Source organism: Frieseomelitta varia, unplaced genomic scaffold (assembly GCF_011392965.1).
Source record: "Frieseomelitta varia isolate USP_RPSP 00005682 unplaced genomic scaffold, Fvar_1.2 scaffold_693, whole genome shotgun sequence".
Lineage (NCBI taxonomy): Eukaryota > Metazoa > Arthropoda > Insecta > Hymenoptera > Apidae > Frieseomelitta > Frieseomelitta varia.
Window position 1 is genome coordinate 106,323 of NW_025110471.1, and position 15,125 is coordinate 121,447.

General features: G+C 28.6%; 2 protein-coding genes across 5 annotated transcripts in view; both read left to right on the top strand.

Annotated features, from left to right (window-relative positions):
• Positions 1-51: 51 nt before the first annotated feature.
• Positions 52-2,533, top strand: LOC122535278 (succinate--CoA ligase [GDP-forming] subunit beta, mitochondrial). The gene is made up of 6 exons (XM_043666684.1): positions 52-515; positions 705-804; positions 874-1,469; positions 1,629-1,763; positions 2,000-2,128; positions 2,257-2,533. The coding sequence occupies exons 1-6, from the start codon at positions 317-319 to the stop codon at positions 2,367-2,369; spliced, it is 1,272 nt and encodes a 423-aa protein (XP_043522619.1). The 5' UTR covers positions 52-316; the 3' UTR covers positions 2,370-2,533.
• A 735-nt stretch (positions 2,534-3,268) lies between these two features.
• The window catches only part of LOC122535277 (filamin-A), a 57,085-nt gene continuing 45,228 nt past the window's right edge, over positions 3,269-15,125 (top strand). For 2 of the 4 annotated variants that reach the window (XM_043666678.1, XM_043666679.1), the window contains exons 1-2: positions 3,272-3,716; positions 8,632-8,990. In XM_043666678.1, the coding sequence (XP_043522613.1) occupies positions 8,651-8,990 (340 nt within the window). In that variant the 5' untranslated portion in view covers positions 3,272-3,716; positions 8,632-8,650. Of the gene's footprint in view, positions 3,717-8,631; positions 8,991-15,125 lie in introns of all 4 variants that reach the window. The other 2 variants (XM_043666677.1, XM_043666676.1) reach the window with 2 other exon arrangements.

Here is a 15,125-nt window from a genome sequence, read left to right on the forward strand (position 1 = left end):
ATTGTCTATATACATATACATATATATATATATGTATGTATTAAGAGTTATTTCAATGTAGAGGTTATAAAAGATAATTATATTTTAGATAATGTTTCATTAAAACATGTAGTTTAATTTTAGAAACCAATGATAATGTTTAAGATACATATGATAATTCTTATTTTGTTGATAACTCTTAAAAAGCTGTAAATACATTCTGCGGAGATAAATTGTATTTGAATGCCAATGACTGCGATTCGCAAATAGTCTTGAGAAAATATCACAGAAGAATATATTTCAGTTATTTTGTAAAGTTTTACTTTTAAGGCTAAATATGTTGCGATTTACAAGCCAGAAATTATGTTCGAGACAAATGTTGAACAAAGTTTCAAAATTTAATATTGAACAGGCTAGATATTTGAGTTTACTTGAATATCAGAGCAAGGAGCTCCTAAGAGATTGTGGAGTTTCTGTACAAAATTTTGCTATTGTGGATGATTTAAATAAAGCGAATTCTGCATTACAGAAATTAAGTTAGTATTTATTTAATTATTATTTGTATATAATTATAATAAATTATTGATACAAGTTTGCGTATAATGTGTTTTGTAATCCAAATTTAATTTCTTTTTAGTTTAATTTTATATCAATCTATGACTGTTAATCATACAAGTATTATTCATGTTAATTAGCATTTATTTCATTTTTACTTATTTTTGTAGGTGCAGAAGAGTATGTCATAAAAGCTCAGGTACTAGCTGGTGGCCGTGGAAAAGGATGGTTTGATCATGGTTTCAAAGGAGGTGTACATCTTACAAAAGAGTAAGTATAGATAATATAACATACAATACAAAAATATGTGTATTATTCATTGTTGAATATTTTTAATAGTCGTAAAGCTGTTATAGATGTTGCAAAAAATATGTTAGGCCATCGTCTTATCACAAAACAAACATCAAAAGATGGTATACTGGTACAAAAAGTTATGATAGCAGAATCTGTAAATATTGCACGTGAAACATACATTTGTATTCTTATGGACAGGCAGCACAATGGTCCTGTATTAATTGCTTCACCAGCAGGTGGTATGGATATAGAAACAGTTGCTGAAAAAAGTCCAGAGTTAATAAAAACCGTACCTCTTGACATATATTATGGAATAAATGATGAGATAGCTAAAGATGTTAGCATATTTCTTGGTTTTGTGGATCCAACGCTACAAGAAAAAGCAATATATGAATTAAAAAATTTGTGGAAATTATTTGTAGATATTGATGCTTTACAAGTTGAAATTAATCCACTGGTTGAAACTATAGATAAACAAGTCATAGCAGTAGATGCAAAAATAGCATTTGACGACAATGCTCAATTTAGGCAACAAGATTTATTTGCCTTAGAGAATAGTGATGCAAAAGATCCTAGGGAAGCAGATGCATCACGATTCAATTTGAATTATATTGGTATGGATGGTAATATAGGATGTTTGGGTATGTTTATAGTGTTATAATAATATCTACAATATTATACAAAATTTTTTAAACAATTAGTACTTAATTTTTACTTAATTTACAAAAATTTGTATAAAATATTTTGAACAAAAAATTATTTTAATTAATGTAGAATTCAAAATGATATATTATATTTAGTTAATGGTGCTGGTTTGGCTATGGCTACTATGGATATTATTAAATTAAATGGTGGATCTCCAGCAAATTTTCTGGATGTGGGTGGAAGTGTAAAAGAGGATCAGGTTTATCAAGCGTTTAGAATTCTTAGTGAAGGTATGTATTATAATAGATTTTTTTTCTTTATAATAGATTTTATTATAATTGAAAAAGATAGCAAAGGATAAACTTTTGTTATCTTCTATACCTCATATGATGGCTAAAAATATTTCTAAATTCATAACTAAATTAAGAAATCCAATTAATGATTTTATCAAATATAATATTACATCTGCAAAATTGCATTTACATATTTTCTATAAAAATAATTTTGATTGTCTTTGTATCTCTAGATCCAAAAGTAAAAGTTATTCTTGTAAATGTATTTGGAGGTATTGTAAATTGTGCTACAATAGCAAAAGGAATTATTACAGCATCTCGTAATTTAAAGCTTAAAATTCCACTTGTTGTTAGACTAGAAGGTAATTATTTTCGTATTTAGTTTTTAATAATTATTTAATTTTGTTTTAGCAATTTTAGAATATTATTTATTTATGGTTTGTTATTATTGTCATATAATTTAATGATTACTTTGTTGTTTTTAAAATAGGTACTAATGTAACAGAAGCAAAAGTTCTTCTTGCAGAGAGCAATTTACCAATTGTTACAGCAAATGATTTAGATGAAGCTGCAAAAAAAGCAGTTAATTCAGTGAAAACATAAGTTTGGCAACATTCTTGTGTATTAACTTCATTAAGACTGGAAATTCTTGCTACAAATACATATCTAAACAATATCAAGATATTAAAGGTTAAATTTTGTATTCTTTTTTTTAAATAATATTGTTTACAGTCATTTATTGTTTATAAATTATTTAATAATTTTCATTAATTTGTTTAATTTTTTTAACATGCTCACAGAGTGATAATTCAACGAATGTTTCAGATTTAATATCAATAAGTTAAGTAAATACTTTATTGGTATTAGTGAATATTCTTTTCCCTTTATGGTTATCCTATTCTTACTATTAAGTTCTGTTTCTGTTCGCATTGATAGTCTTATGCAAATGTTATTAATTCATAATTGTATACATTTTATATATTTTCAATAAATAAATAAATGGAACATTTGTATACATCTGCTTGAAAGATAAGCTTTTATACTGTTTTATAATTTTATAAGAAGATCATTAAATATATTTTTAATGATTATAATATGTCTACTTTCTCGCATTTTCTTTAGAATTTATGTTATATTTGATAAAAGAAGATTCCTATTGTTGCATGATTTACATGCACCTACACATAAGAAATAAAAATTCTACATTTATACATACAATTATGATTATATAATTATGAATTACTACAGTTAAACTGCTATCCCTTTGGAAATCATAAAAATCGCGATTATGTCTTTAATCTCTTCCACGTTATAAATGTGGAAAGAGATAAAAATAAAATTTATAAAATAAATTTAAGAATTGATAAATTACAATTATTAAACTCGTAAATTTTTATAAAATTCCTTTAACTATCATAAGATTTAATTATGATACAATATATTGTAATCAGATTCCTAAATTCATGAAATTGAACTCCACGTGAGTTTCAAGTATTAACCATTAGACTGAATAAAAATTGGACGGGCATTGTAGTACGAATAGAGGATTTAAATAAAATCGTAAAGCTCTAATGAACAATAGAAATGGCGACAGAAAGAACAGTGATAGTGAGAAAGGGATAGTGAGAGAAACAGACAGATCGGTGCGTGTGTATATATAGTTTGCTAGTCAGAGTGGGAGGGTGTTGAAGACGAGGGGATAGCTATTCTCGGAGTTTGTTCGGTACATTTTCCCTCTCTTCCAAATTCGGTGGCGGTAAACGTCAGTAAACCTTTCTAAATCGTATCGAATAGTGCAAAGAATTTCTTCTCTTTATCACATCGTTTAAATGTAAATTGTGCTTGTGGTCAAGTCATATCAAAAGCGTGAAAGAGTGAATCACATTCGAAGGAGAATTATTAGCGTGAATTTATATTTTATTGATAGGTCTATTTTGTCCTGTAAATAAGGTAGTGTGCAAAGTGTTTTTATAACAATATTTATCATTTAGAGAAGAAAAATAATTATTAATTTTTATTCATTACATTTCCACCTATAAATCTAAGAAATTTTGTACACAATTAAATTTATATACTCACGGGTGAAGATGCATCTTTTATCATGTCGATGTTTACTACATAATTTAATACTTTCAATTTACAAATGTTTTTTGAACTTTAATTTTTGGCACACACATCAAATATTTATATATTTAAAATCTATAACATAAAATTTTTTTTAATAAGTCTAAGAATTTATATTACGAGATTTAATACATTTATATATTGTTATTTGATGTTGATGAATATAAATTATATTTTTATTTTACAAATTAGAATTATAAAAATGAAATTAATATTCGTTTATTAATTGCGATTATTATTCCAATTTAGATATTTTTCATTAATTCAAATTTTTTTACTTAGTTTACATTTACACTTGCGTTTAATTTTATTGTTTTTTCTATTAGAGATTATTTTAATTGCAGATCGTTTAATTCCTGGTCAATTCGCAACATCGAAATGGAAATAAAAATTAATTTAATTTAAATACTAAGAAATAATGAAAAGTATAGTAGAATATTTTGTTTTAGAATTCTCATTCTCAATTCATTTTTAACTATGAATTGCAGGCATTCAGAGAGAGTGAGAACACAAGATTTTTTCAATGAAAATTAAGATTTTACGTACATATATTACATTCAATGAATGCTAATTGAAATCGTTTATTAAAAATCAATCGTAGAGTTGTAAACTACTTCTCTACAAATTTTTTCAAACACACCGCATAAATTAGATAATTGTCTTTTTCTAATTGATATTTGTTTTACGATATGAATACAAATGAGATGTTTTGACGACTGATAGATGAACGGGTAGCAATTTATGCTTGAAATGATATGCATGCTTGATGAGTGAAACAATTGAGAATTAATATGCGACAAATGCGTACATTGATTTTTAAATTTTGCCATTACAAATAGCAAGATAATAGATATTAAAAAGTATAATTTTTTAATGACTAAGTCAATTTAAATTACGAAGTAAGATTATATATGAAAATAGAAAATTTTATTTTATATTGTACAATTGTACTGTATAAAATTTCGTGTAATTTTCGTGTAATATTTATTATAAAAGGTAGATTTATTAATGAAAGTAGGCTTATATATATTAAATTAAAAATTTTATCATTTCTTTAGATCGAAATAATTTTATTTTTTCTTGATAAAATATATCTTTTGCATACAAGATTAGACCTTGGAAAAAAGACACGTATGTCTATGCATTCTAAAAATACTTTGGCTCTAACTTGCAACTTGCACATCGTAATTTAGCATGGAATTGATTAATTTCCTATTACATTCATCAGATTACCTATTCGACAACCATCTATAACATAATCGTTAAAGTTTGAAATAGTGCCTAGTCTAGTGTATGCAATGTGCCTTATTTAACATCCTAATCGTTTTTATGTAATAAAAGATTTTATATATATTACGTATGTTATAGATTTATTTTTTAGTACAAGTTTTACTTTGTTAGAGAGTAGATAGATAGGTCACTGATTTTAGCTTGCCTGAAGTTAAAACAAAATTGCAGAAAATTTAATTAGAAATGTTATGTATCTTAAACATATTCGAATCAATACGAATAACACAAATATCAAGGAAAAAGATCTTCCTCGTTGAATTTTGGAACAAAGTTGTAGTCTTATAGAGATTTCTGAATTCTAGACTTGAGTTATCAAATCTGTTATATTTATTTATTTTTAAACAATTATTATTACTATTCTGGAAAATTTTTGTCAAAAATATTTCCTCCCATAAATATTAGTTATTTTCCTCCCATAAATATTATTTATCAAATTTTAATAGGAAATTTTATTTATTAATACTAAATACGTTGCATGATGTAACGTTATTGCAAATATTCGAATAATCCTCCACTTGCATCTTGAACACATTTTTCCTTATGTTGCTTGATATGTGAGTCACATGTACATGATTCACGTGTCTTTCTATAATTTTTACTCTTTCTGTCGTTCTTGTTTAAGAAATTTAATAACATGTTTTAGCTTAGTAATTTGTCCCAGTTGCGTGGGACATACTCTGTATAAGATTACTCAGAATATTGATCTTCATAATATATTTCAGGATCATTGAAATTGACGAGGTGGATTTTATTTATATAACTCATCTCAAGTTGATAAGCAATATAACTTATCTAAAACATCAAAATTCATTCGTTTATATAAATCCTGGTACAATAGTTTCTATAGAAATATTCATGACAAATCAAAGGTGTCAATCAATCAAATGATTTTATTAATTCGTCGGTATATTTTTTTGTTCTTTAAAGCATTGTAACTTTCGTTCGTCAAAGATTTGCTCTTAACAATTATGCGATCATCATCTCGCGGCTACGAACAGGTCCGTCAAACGGATGAGTCACAGTTACTTAGGCGTTGGATCATGAGAGTTAAATATGGACCAACAGTAAGAGTTGCTCTTGCTGATAAATATTGAATTCTACTTCCAAATACGAATATTTACAAAGAATTGTTTATTCGCTTTACATTCATATGAAGTACATGTGTGACACGCGTCTGAATCTCTTTTAATAACGATCGCAGGATAGGGTGGTATAATAATCTCTCGCAATCATCATATGCAGTAGTATTTCGGAAGACGTTCGCTTGCCAAATTTCGAAACTTATACGCCATTATTTCTACCACGGTAGAGTTAGTCGCAGCGAGCGGTCACCTCTCACAGCTGATGAATTATATATCAGAATGAGTCAACCAGAACTTAGTGAGAAAACGAGATATTCATTATTTTTCATTATTCTTTGACATGTCGCGACGTGATCCTCCGTTTCAAAAGAGCCGTCCGAATAGCAGAGAAATGACCATTCCTCATCGTCAGCAGATCTCTTACAGAAATCTATTGCGCTTAAAGAAGATTATTAATTGAAAAATATCCCGCGTCTGTAGTAGTTTTCGAATAACTTTGTATTTACTGAAATAGATGTTGCAGTTGAGAAACAAAATTTACAGAAATCTAATTAGTTAGATTTCGTAGTTGTAGAAAACCTTCGTTGCCGTTTGAAAAATATTACTGAAATTTCTCTGACTGAATTTTAAATAATATTTCTAGACACGTATGCTTTATTATTAAAATTCCGTTAAAAGATAGCTCGATACATGAAATAATTTTGTAATTTTCGTTTCAATTGTGAATTGTGACTGTCGTATTTTAATCGAAACGTATCGGCCTGTTTTTTTAGGGCAGTTAAATGACTGTGACCTAACTCTTGATTGTAAAGGAACGTAAGGTCTGTCGCTAAAACTGGAATCGCTTCGGAAAAGGAAGAAGAAGGTGACTATTTCGTAAAAGGAATTCGTGTTGCGATACTTACTATATCGGGTGTTATCCATTAGCGATGTAATCTCGGTATTTTTCTGTTAACTTTAGTTAAATCCACCTTTTTACATTATCACTTTTATTGATACGTACCGCATAGGAATTTACATTTCACTTTCTCTCGTCCAGTTGCGTAATTTTTCAAATTGTATATCAAACAGAACGATAGGCATATATAGCGTAATTGTTATTTAATTTCAAACAATATAGGATCAGATAATAAAAGTGTTAACATAATTACGACTATAATCAATTATAATAATAAAGCATACTTTATTTCAAAGAAATAAGAAAAAAATTTGAAAGTTGTTGAATTCGATTTTGTATCTTTACGAAGTGAATTGGCATTCGTATCGATGAAACTTAACATTAGGTCATTCCGCATATCGTACGAAGTGTATAGAATGATCTACCATCTCAAATGTCTTCGTTATTTCATGTAATAAGCAAAAATATTCCTTACTAATAAGCAGAAATATTGCTTACTAAAGTTGCAAGAATGTCAACAGTTTCTTTACTGTCGCAGATCTTGGAATGTTCTGTAGGTTTTTTTGTTATTTTGCAATAACGTTATTGTCAATAAATCCACCACAGTTATATTATTAAAATCATTTATTTAGCGATGTTGCTTATAAAAAACATTATAAATTTCAAGAAATATAATTTTACGAATGTAGATAATACGAACATTATTATTATGCACATTGCAATTGTTTTTTCATACGAAATTTGATCGATTTGAGTTTTATATTCAAATAATGAATTATCAGTAAATTATCAAAGTATTACAGATAAGAACTAAAGAAATATCATCGAGTAAAAGAGATGTTGGGGAAAAGAAAATTTACAGTAGAAACACCATGACTGTTAATAATTTATTAAATATCATATTCTTTAGTACGTTGGTAACAGTAATTCATTCTGAATTTTATTTTAATTTTATATTTACTCATTGTCAGATATAATTATTATTATAATTCCATCTTTTAAAAACGTGCTATAAATATGTGTCTCAAATTTTCTTCTATCCATCACTATACGTATCATAAATATATTTAATAATTTGTCAATATAGAGTGATATATTTAATAATGAATATTACAAAATATTAAACATTCACATTCAACAATATATAACATGCATCTTCTATTTCTACATTCCAGCAGTATGAATACTTTTTTTTTCTTTCGCCTGTATGTCACATACGATCCCGTGAAACACTATACAAATATAGTATATATATATGTATATATGTACATATATATTTTAAGTAGTATGCGCATGCATAAGAGAAGATAAAGTAGAATGAGAGAAAGTGAGCCAGACACACCAGTCTGTAGAGCTGTATAGCGGAGCCACGGCTCCGTTCTAGAGGAGAGGGGAGATCAGGAATGTGTGAACGCACACAAGGTAAATTCCACCACCATCGTGCTCACTATTACCAATGTCAATCCCGTAGGAGCGAACCGGCCGATAAAATGTGCGAGAACGATAAGTCAGTCAAGTGCGAGAACGCAGAGGAAGAGGACGACGACATGTTCGAGCAAGACTTGCTGGAGGATGCCCAGTGGAAACGGACGCAGCAAAACACGTTCACGAGATGGGCGAACGAGAAGCTGAAAACGGTGAACAGGCAGATCGATGATTTGGAATATGATTTGTCCGATGGTCTTCTACTCATCAGTTTGATCGAGGTGCTCGCGCAGAAGAAGCTACCAAAACACAGTCAGAAGCCCGTCTTCAGGTCACAGAAATTGGAAAACGTATCGGTGGCATTGAAGTTTTTGGACGACGAGGGAATAAGGATCGTTAACATCGGTGAGTCGACTGACACTTGTGTGTGTGTGTGTGTGTATGTTTTTTTATTTGTATTTGAGACTTGTATCGCACTGTTCCATTTTTTTTCTCGGTTGGAATCGTTCATTTGAATCGTTACCGCGATTGGAGGATCTGACTCTTTTCTTTCTTTAATTAGAGGATATAGAGGGAAAGTCCTTTTTAAGATTTAGTATCCGTTTTTCTTTCCTTTTAAGGATAGTTTATTTGTTTCGTTGTATAAATATATTAATAGACTGCGCATATTTATGCATTTCATGAAAAATTTACGGAATACACAGAATAACAAAAGTATAAAACTACACGTTTTATGTATAATAGTAAACTAATTATAACAGTAATTACACATTAAAATAGTAAACTACACATTATAATATTTAGCTGTTGAAACCAATTTTTATTTAGCTCACATCTTTTCAATTACATTCGTAAAAATATGAGTTTGCATAAATATTCACAGTCTGCTTATTGATATTTAAACGTGTAAAGTATATCTAATGATATTTGAACCATTATTCTGTATATTTAAATTTGTTATATATATATATATATATATATATATATATATATATATTTCTCGTTGTATATCTTATCGTAGTCGAGATATAAAAAATTCGTCTTGTTCAACAGTAATGCAAATTCCATTGATCTCGAGCATTTAATTTTTAATATTGGATAATATTTTATTACGGTAGATTTTATATAATGTACAATATTATTCGTACGCCGCAAAAATGTGCGAAAATAAACATACGTACAATCACAAGCATAATACATGTGGATATAGCATAGTGAGGTCGTAAAATCGGTTAAAGTTTACATATCTCAAGGATCGAAACAAATAAATCGGGACAACGTAAGTTTGGAGACTTTTCTAAATTTCTATTCTACGTATTTCTAACTTTCGTTCAAAAAGTACAACATATTTAATGTTCGTATTGCTACTCGTATTCGATTTTTGGACTGGAAATTTTTGCCGATATAGGTATTTCAATACATTTGTATCAACTTGTGTCTTATCTCGATTCAAAAATTTCCAAATACTATGTTTAAAAATTTACAATCTCTTCAATGAGATTGTAAAAAGTACTTGTACTAAAGAACGTACGTGACTAATGATTAATTAATAACATGGAAAATATATCTCTTTACGTGACTATCGGTAAGGTGATAACATGAAAAAAAAAAAAAAAGTACCTTTACGTGATCTGTGGTTTGTTAGGATCATGAACAAATTTTGTGGGTGTTAAATAAATCGATAAATTAAGTTAAGAAATTCAATGTCTACATAATGAAGGCTGTCTTGTAAGTGACGATGATTTAAGAACGAGGACGGTGTTACTATGGTATATATATATACGAAATTACGAAGGATATCCCCTCTTTTTTGTCAAAATGAATCATCAAATTAATTTCCGACGTGGACTTTAGACTATTAATAAATAAAAATAACGCAAAAGTATAATTTACATTTCATTTAACAAATTTTTACATTACATTGCAATCTAATAAACCGATCAATGTAAGAGTGTAAGATTATTATCTTATTTATAAGATAACAAATCTGATTCGTTTGAATGGAGATTACATAAATGATACAAAATAGAAATTATGTAAGATATTGTCATATTGATATAGTTTTATTCAAATACTTTAGAATTTATAGGATAAGAATATACGTATATAATTTTGTTATCTGTTTAAAAATTGCCAGTTTCGATCTATTTATTTAAGAAATACGTTCTATTTATTTTCGAAATGAATATTGAAAGCATTCATAATTTCCATTTTCATAAGATGAATATTGAAATTCCATAGTAATCATGTGATTTTAATTATTCCCGTTTCCAAAGAAATTTTTAATTTCCTTCAAAGATTGATTTCCTAGATATTTATAGAGATTTTAAAAGAATTCGATTGATAGGGAATCATAAATTTATCACGTTGTGATTTTAGTTTTCCTCGTTTCCACACACAAAGAAAATTTAAATTTCCTCCGAAAAAACAATCTTTTCTTAGACTTATAAAATGCCAAAGAATTTAATTGATATTAAGTCACAAATGTATACTTATTAGTTTGTGATTTTAGCTATTCTTGTTTTTAATTAATTTTGACTAGGCATTTATACAATTTAAAGGAGTTTAATTGATACGTCAAGTAAAAGATATTTATCACTCAAAAATCATACAGAATTTCTCTTAAAATTTAATTGATATCGAGTCATAAATGTCGATATAAAATCGATACTTTCGCGTAGGTAAATTACTCCGTCTAAAAATTATGAAAATAATTTTGGGAGAGAACGAGAGGGAGAGATGGAAAGTAGGCGGGAAAGCAGGTAGGCAGACACACGTAGATGAGGTGAAGGTCATATTTGCTCAGGTACAAAGCGGAACGTCATCCTCGGTTTCAGTTTGCGTATGTGCCAAAAGTCTTTCTCCTGATAAGATAATCTTCTCTTAATAATATCGAGAAAATTTAGTGAAAAGTATTCCTCAAGCTTTATTAATAACAACTGTAGTACATTAATTATGTCAAACATGTAAAAATGTCATCGACACGATTTCTATTTCTTCCAATATAATATTTTATAATTATGAAATAAATTATGGTTGCTATTAGTCATTAAACTCTGATTTTTATAATTACTAAAAAAATGGTATTATAATTTTAATTTGTGATGTGAGACAAATAGAAATGATAGCAGTTTTTCTTCAGATGATTCGTCTTAATTTTAATTTAATTCCATTCTGTATAAATGATCGATTGACAATCGGGTCAGAGAACGAATCTTTTCATCCGCTCTAATTGTAAAGTGTGTTAATTTATTGGGAAGATAACAATGCCTGTCGAGAGGATAGAAGATAATAGTTCTCTTTTCCGTCTTACAACTTATCGATACGTTCCCAATTTAAAATATAACTGGTTATCACGGCATGGAATGCTTTATTCGCTTAGATTTATGTATCGTACATCTTTGTAACGAAGTCATTCTTCTAAATTTCTGCATTTACTGTAGCATCGTTTCAATTATTTTGATCGTATTGATAATTATTTCTATTCTATGATGTTAGACAGAATAATTCCTTATTAATGAAATTAAAATCATGGCCGAAAGTTATTTATTATCAGAATAAATTCCATCTACGCACAAATATGTACACGTATAAAAATCGCGAAGAAATCTTGAGAAAAATGATTTGAAACAAAAGGAAACTTGACGAGATATTAAGTGAAAAGAAATTCATTTCATTAGTAATTTAATGGTGTGTCCATTAATATTTCTTATCTTATTTACGTTCCTTTTCTTTCATTGTTCTTTTTTCATTTGCTTACAGCATGCTTATTATACTTTATTATTATGCAGATAAGTTTATCATTCACTCTTTACGATGAAACAGAGAAACGGGAAGTGTATATCTTTTTTTTACTCGCTTAGGAGAAATTAAAAAATTTAATCACGCGCGAGTAGTATTGATTTGCTTTCTTATGCGAATTTCAAAGGTGTGAAAGAGATTGGTGCAACGATAATTTAACACTTGTTATTTATTAATTTAACAATCGTTATCTTATCTAATATCCAGTCGTGCAAAATCGGCAAGAAGAATTCATTGTTTATATGTGTTGAGTCGCCGATTACGATTCTTCTCGGAGTGCCCATGACGTTTTCCTCGACCGTATTCCACGACGAGTTTAGACGATGACGTCATTGATGGCTAACCGATTACGTCATGAGATTGAACGCGCATTAGGAACTGGAGGAGACGATTTCCAAGCATCTTTGACTCTGACTTTTTTTTTTAAAGTTAAACGTAATTTATAAAAAAATAACCAGCAGTTGTCAATGTCCGTGACAAACTCTCAATTCGACTTTTTAATTTACGACAATTTATAAAGTTAGTTAACTGTTAATTTTTCGACTGTCGGCATTTGTGCAAATTCTTCAAAAAAATTCAGATTTCTACTGAACGTCAATTGTAGACAATTTTTACATAATTATACGTCGCTTATTTTTCCGACTTAATGTGACACGAAACGAATACAATAGAAAAGATAGACAGTTAAAATTGCAAATTTCTTTGTTAATAGCAAGTGGATTAAATTTTTATTCAATTGCGGATAGACGGACAATTTCATATCGTGATCTTATGCATTTTGTAAGGGAAATGTGTCAAACTGACGGACGAGAGTTAATGAAATTAGAAGCAGAGAGACTTGATTTATCAATTCGAGATTCTGCATATTTTTGAATTACACGTACATTTTGTGTATTTGAATTTTTCCATAAATGCGTAAATATTCGCAGTTTATCAGTTATAATTGATAATTTTATATCGATATCGTGATTCTGAATTGTTAGTTTTTTTTTATTATATCATACGTATACAAGTAAAAGATGAAAAATGATATTCGTGTTCAAAAAGAAAGAAGAATTATTCATTCTCATTCTGTCATTTAAAAATAATTTTAAAACAATCTTATTCTAAATATAACGATCTGTAATATTCTTAATAACGGCAGAATTTGGGTGATTTGGATATTTTAATTGGAATGAATCACCGATTGTGAATTAAAAGAGTGAATGATATAAATTGAAAAATCTTTGCCAATATCTTCATTTACTATTTACTTCTATTAAAAACCTCTTCCTCGTGTTTTGAAATTGTAAGTGTACATATATGTAGCACACTTTTCATTCATTGCATTGACACGAATTGCATTTGATATAATTTCTCGAAATATACTCATCATCATACCGGATCTGTGTAAATAGCAACCACGTAACACGAGACATTCTATTGTATGTACTATGAATAGAGAAGTTTCTTTCGAAATTGAAGCCTATTGTGTACGGAGCATAATTCTCACGTTTGTAATTTGTTCAGCTATGTATTACAATTATTTTCTCATTTATTTCATAAAGAAAATAGATATTTGAAAAATGTATATAAATTAAAATACGTAAATACATAAATACGATAAATTATAGGAACGAAATTAAAATCTACCAAAGACGCTAAAAATATTTCTATCACATTCTATGTTAACTTTAGAAATATTTAGAAACATCAAAGTATCGAGTTCAGATTTGCAGAACTAGGATTACCAAGTCGTATGTCCGTTTATGATTTTTATATATTGTTACATCTCACATTCTTATCTAATTTTACACGAATTGACAAGGTTGCGAGTGTGTTTCTCCAAAAATACATTCGTCAGATACCCACGTTGCGAAGTTGCCAAATTTGATTAAAACCAATGCAGTTGAAACGTTCGCTCGATATTCATTCGTATGAAACTCCGTGGTTATTTGATTTCTAGAAATATGAGAAACAGCCATGCGGTCGTCTGAAATATTTTGCTCGAGTTATATTATGACAATACGTTGGCCCTCCGATATATTGTCGTTTGGACGTCGCGCTAAGAATATCAAAACTTCAAACGCTCGTTCAAAATTCATCTGCTGCTTGTAAAATGCATTTATTCGGTGTCGATTGCAAATTGCAATTAACACGTTCGTTTCAGTTGGCATTGGAACCAAAATCTAAAGATCGTAAACTATATAATGAGATGATAAAGATCTAAATGACCTATCGTTAGAAATAAAATTAGATTATGATTAGAAGGAAATCACGAACTGTGTAATTGAGGATATTGATTATCTCTAATAAGCTATTATGATATAATGCGCACGTAATACGCAAGTATTTATGGACAGATGACACAATCCCTTTGTAAAAGTATTAAAGGTGAGAGAGCGTACACGAGTTGAACTATGATTTTTAGACAAGATCGTCCTATTGTATCTCCGAAAATTTTTCCTTTAAATGTATTAATATTTTATTATGTTCTAGACAATTATACTTTTAATTTCTGATAATCTTTTCACATGTGAATTTATATTTTACAACAAATATAGAGAATGTAAAACAAGGTATTTCGCGTGCACAAATAATTCTCGATTCTCTTTTTTTTAGCTGCATATTCATATCCAGCTCAACTAAATTCTTTCGTAGAACGAGCGTTGATTCATTTTTACGCTGTAAGCGTTATTTCTTAGCCACTGTATCACTGAGCAACTATTTCTGGTCGGAAATGTCAGGAATATATGCATA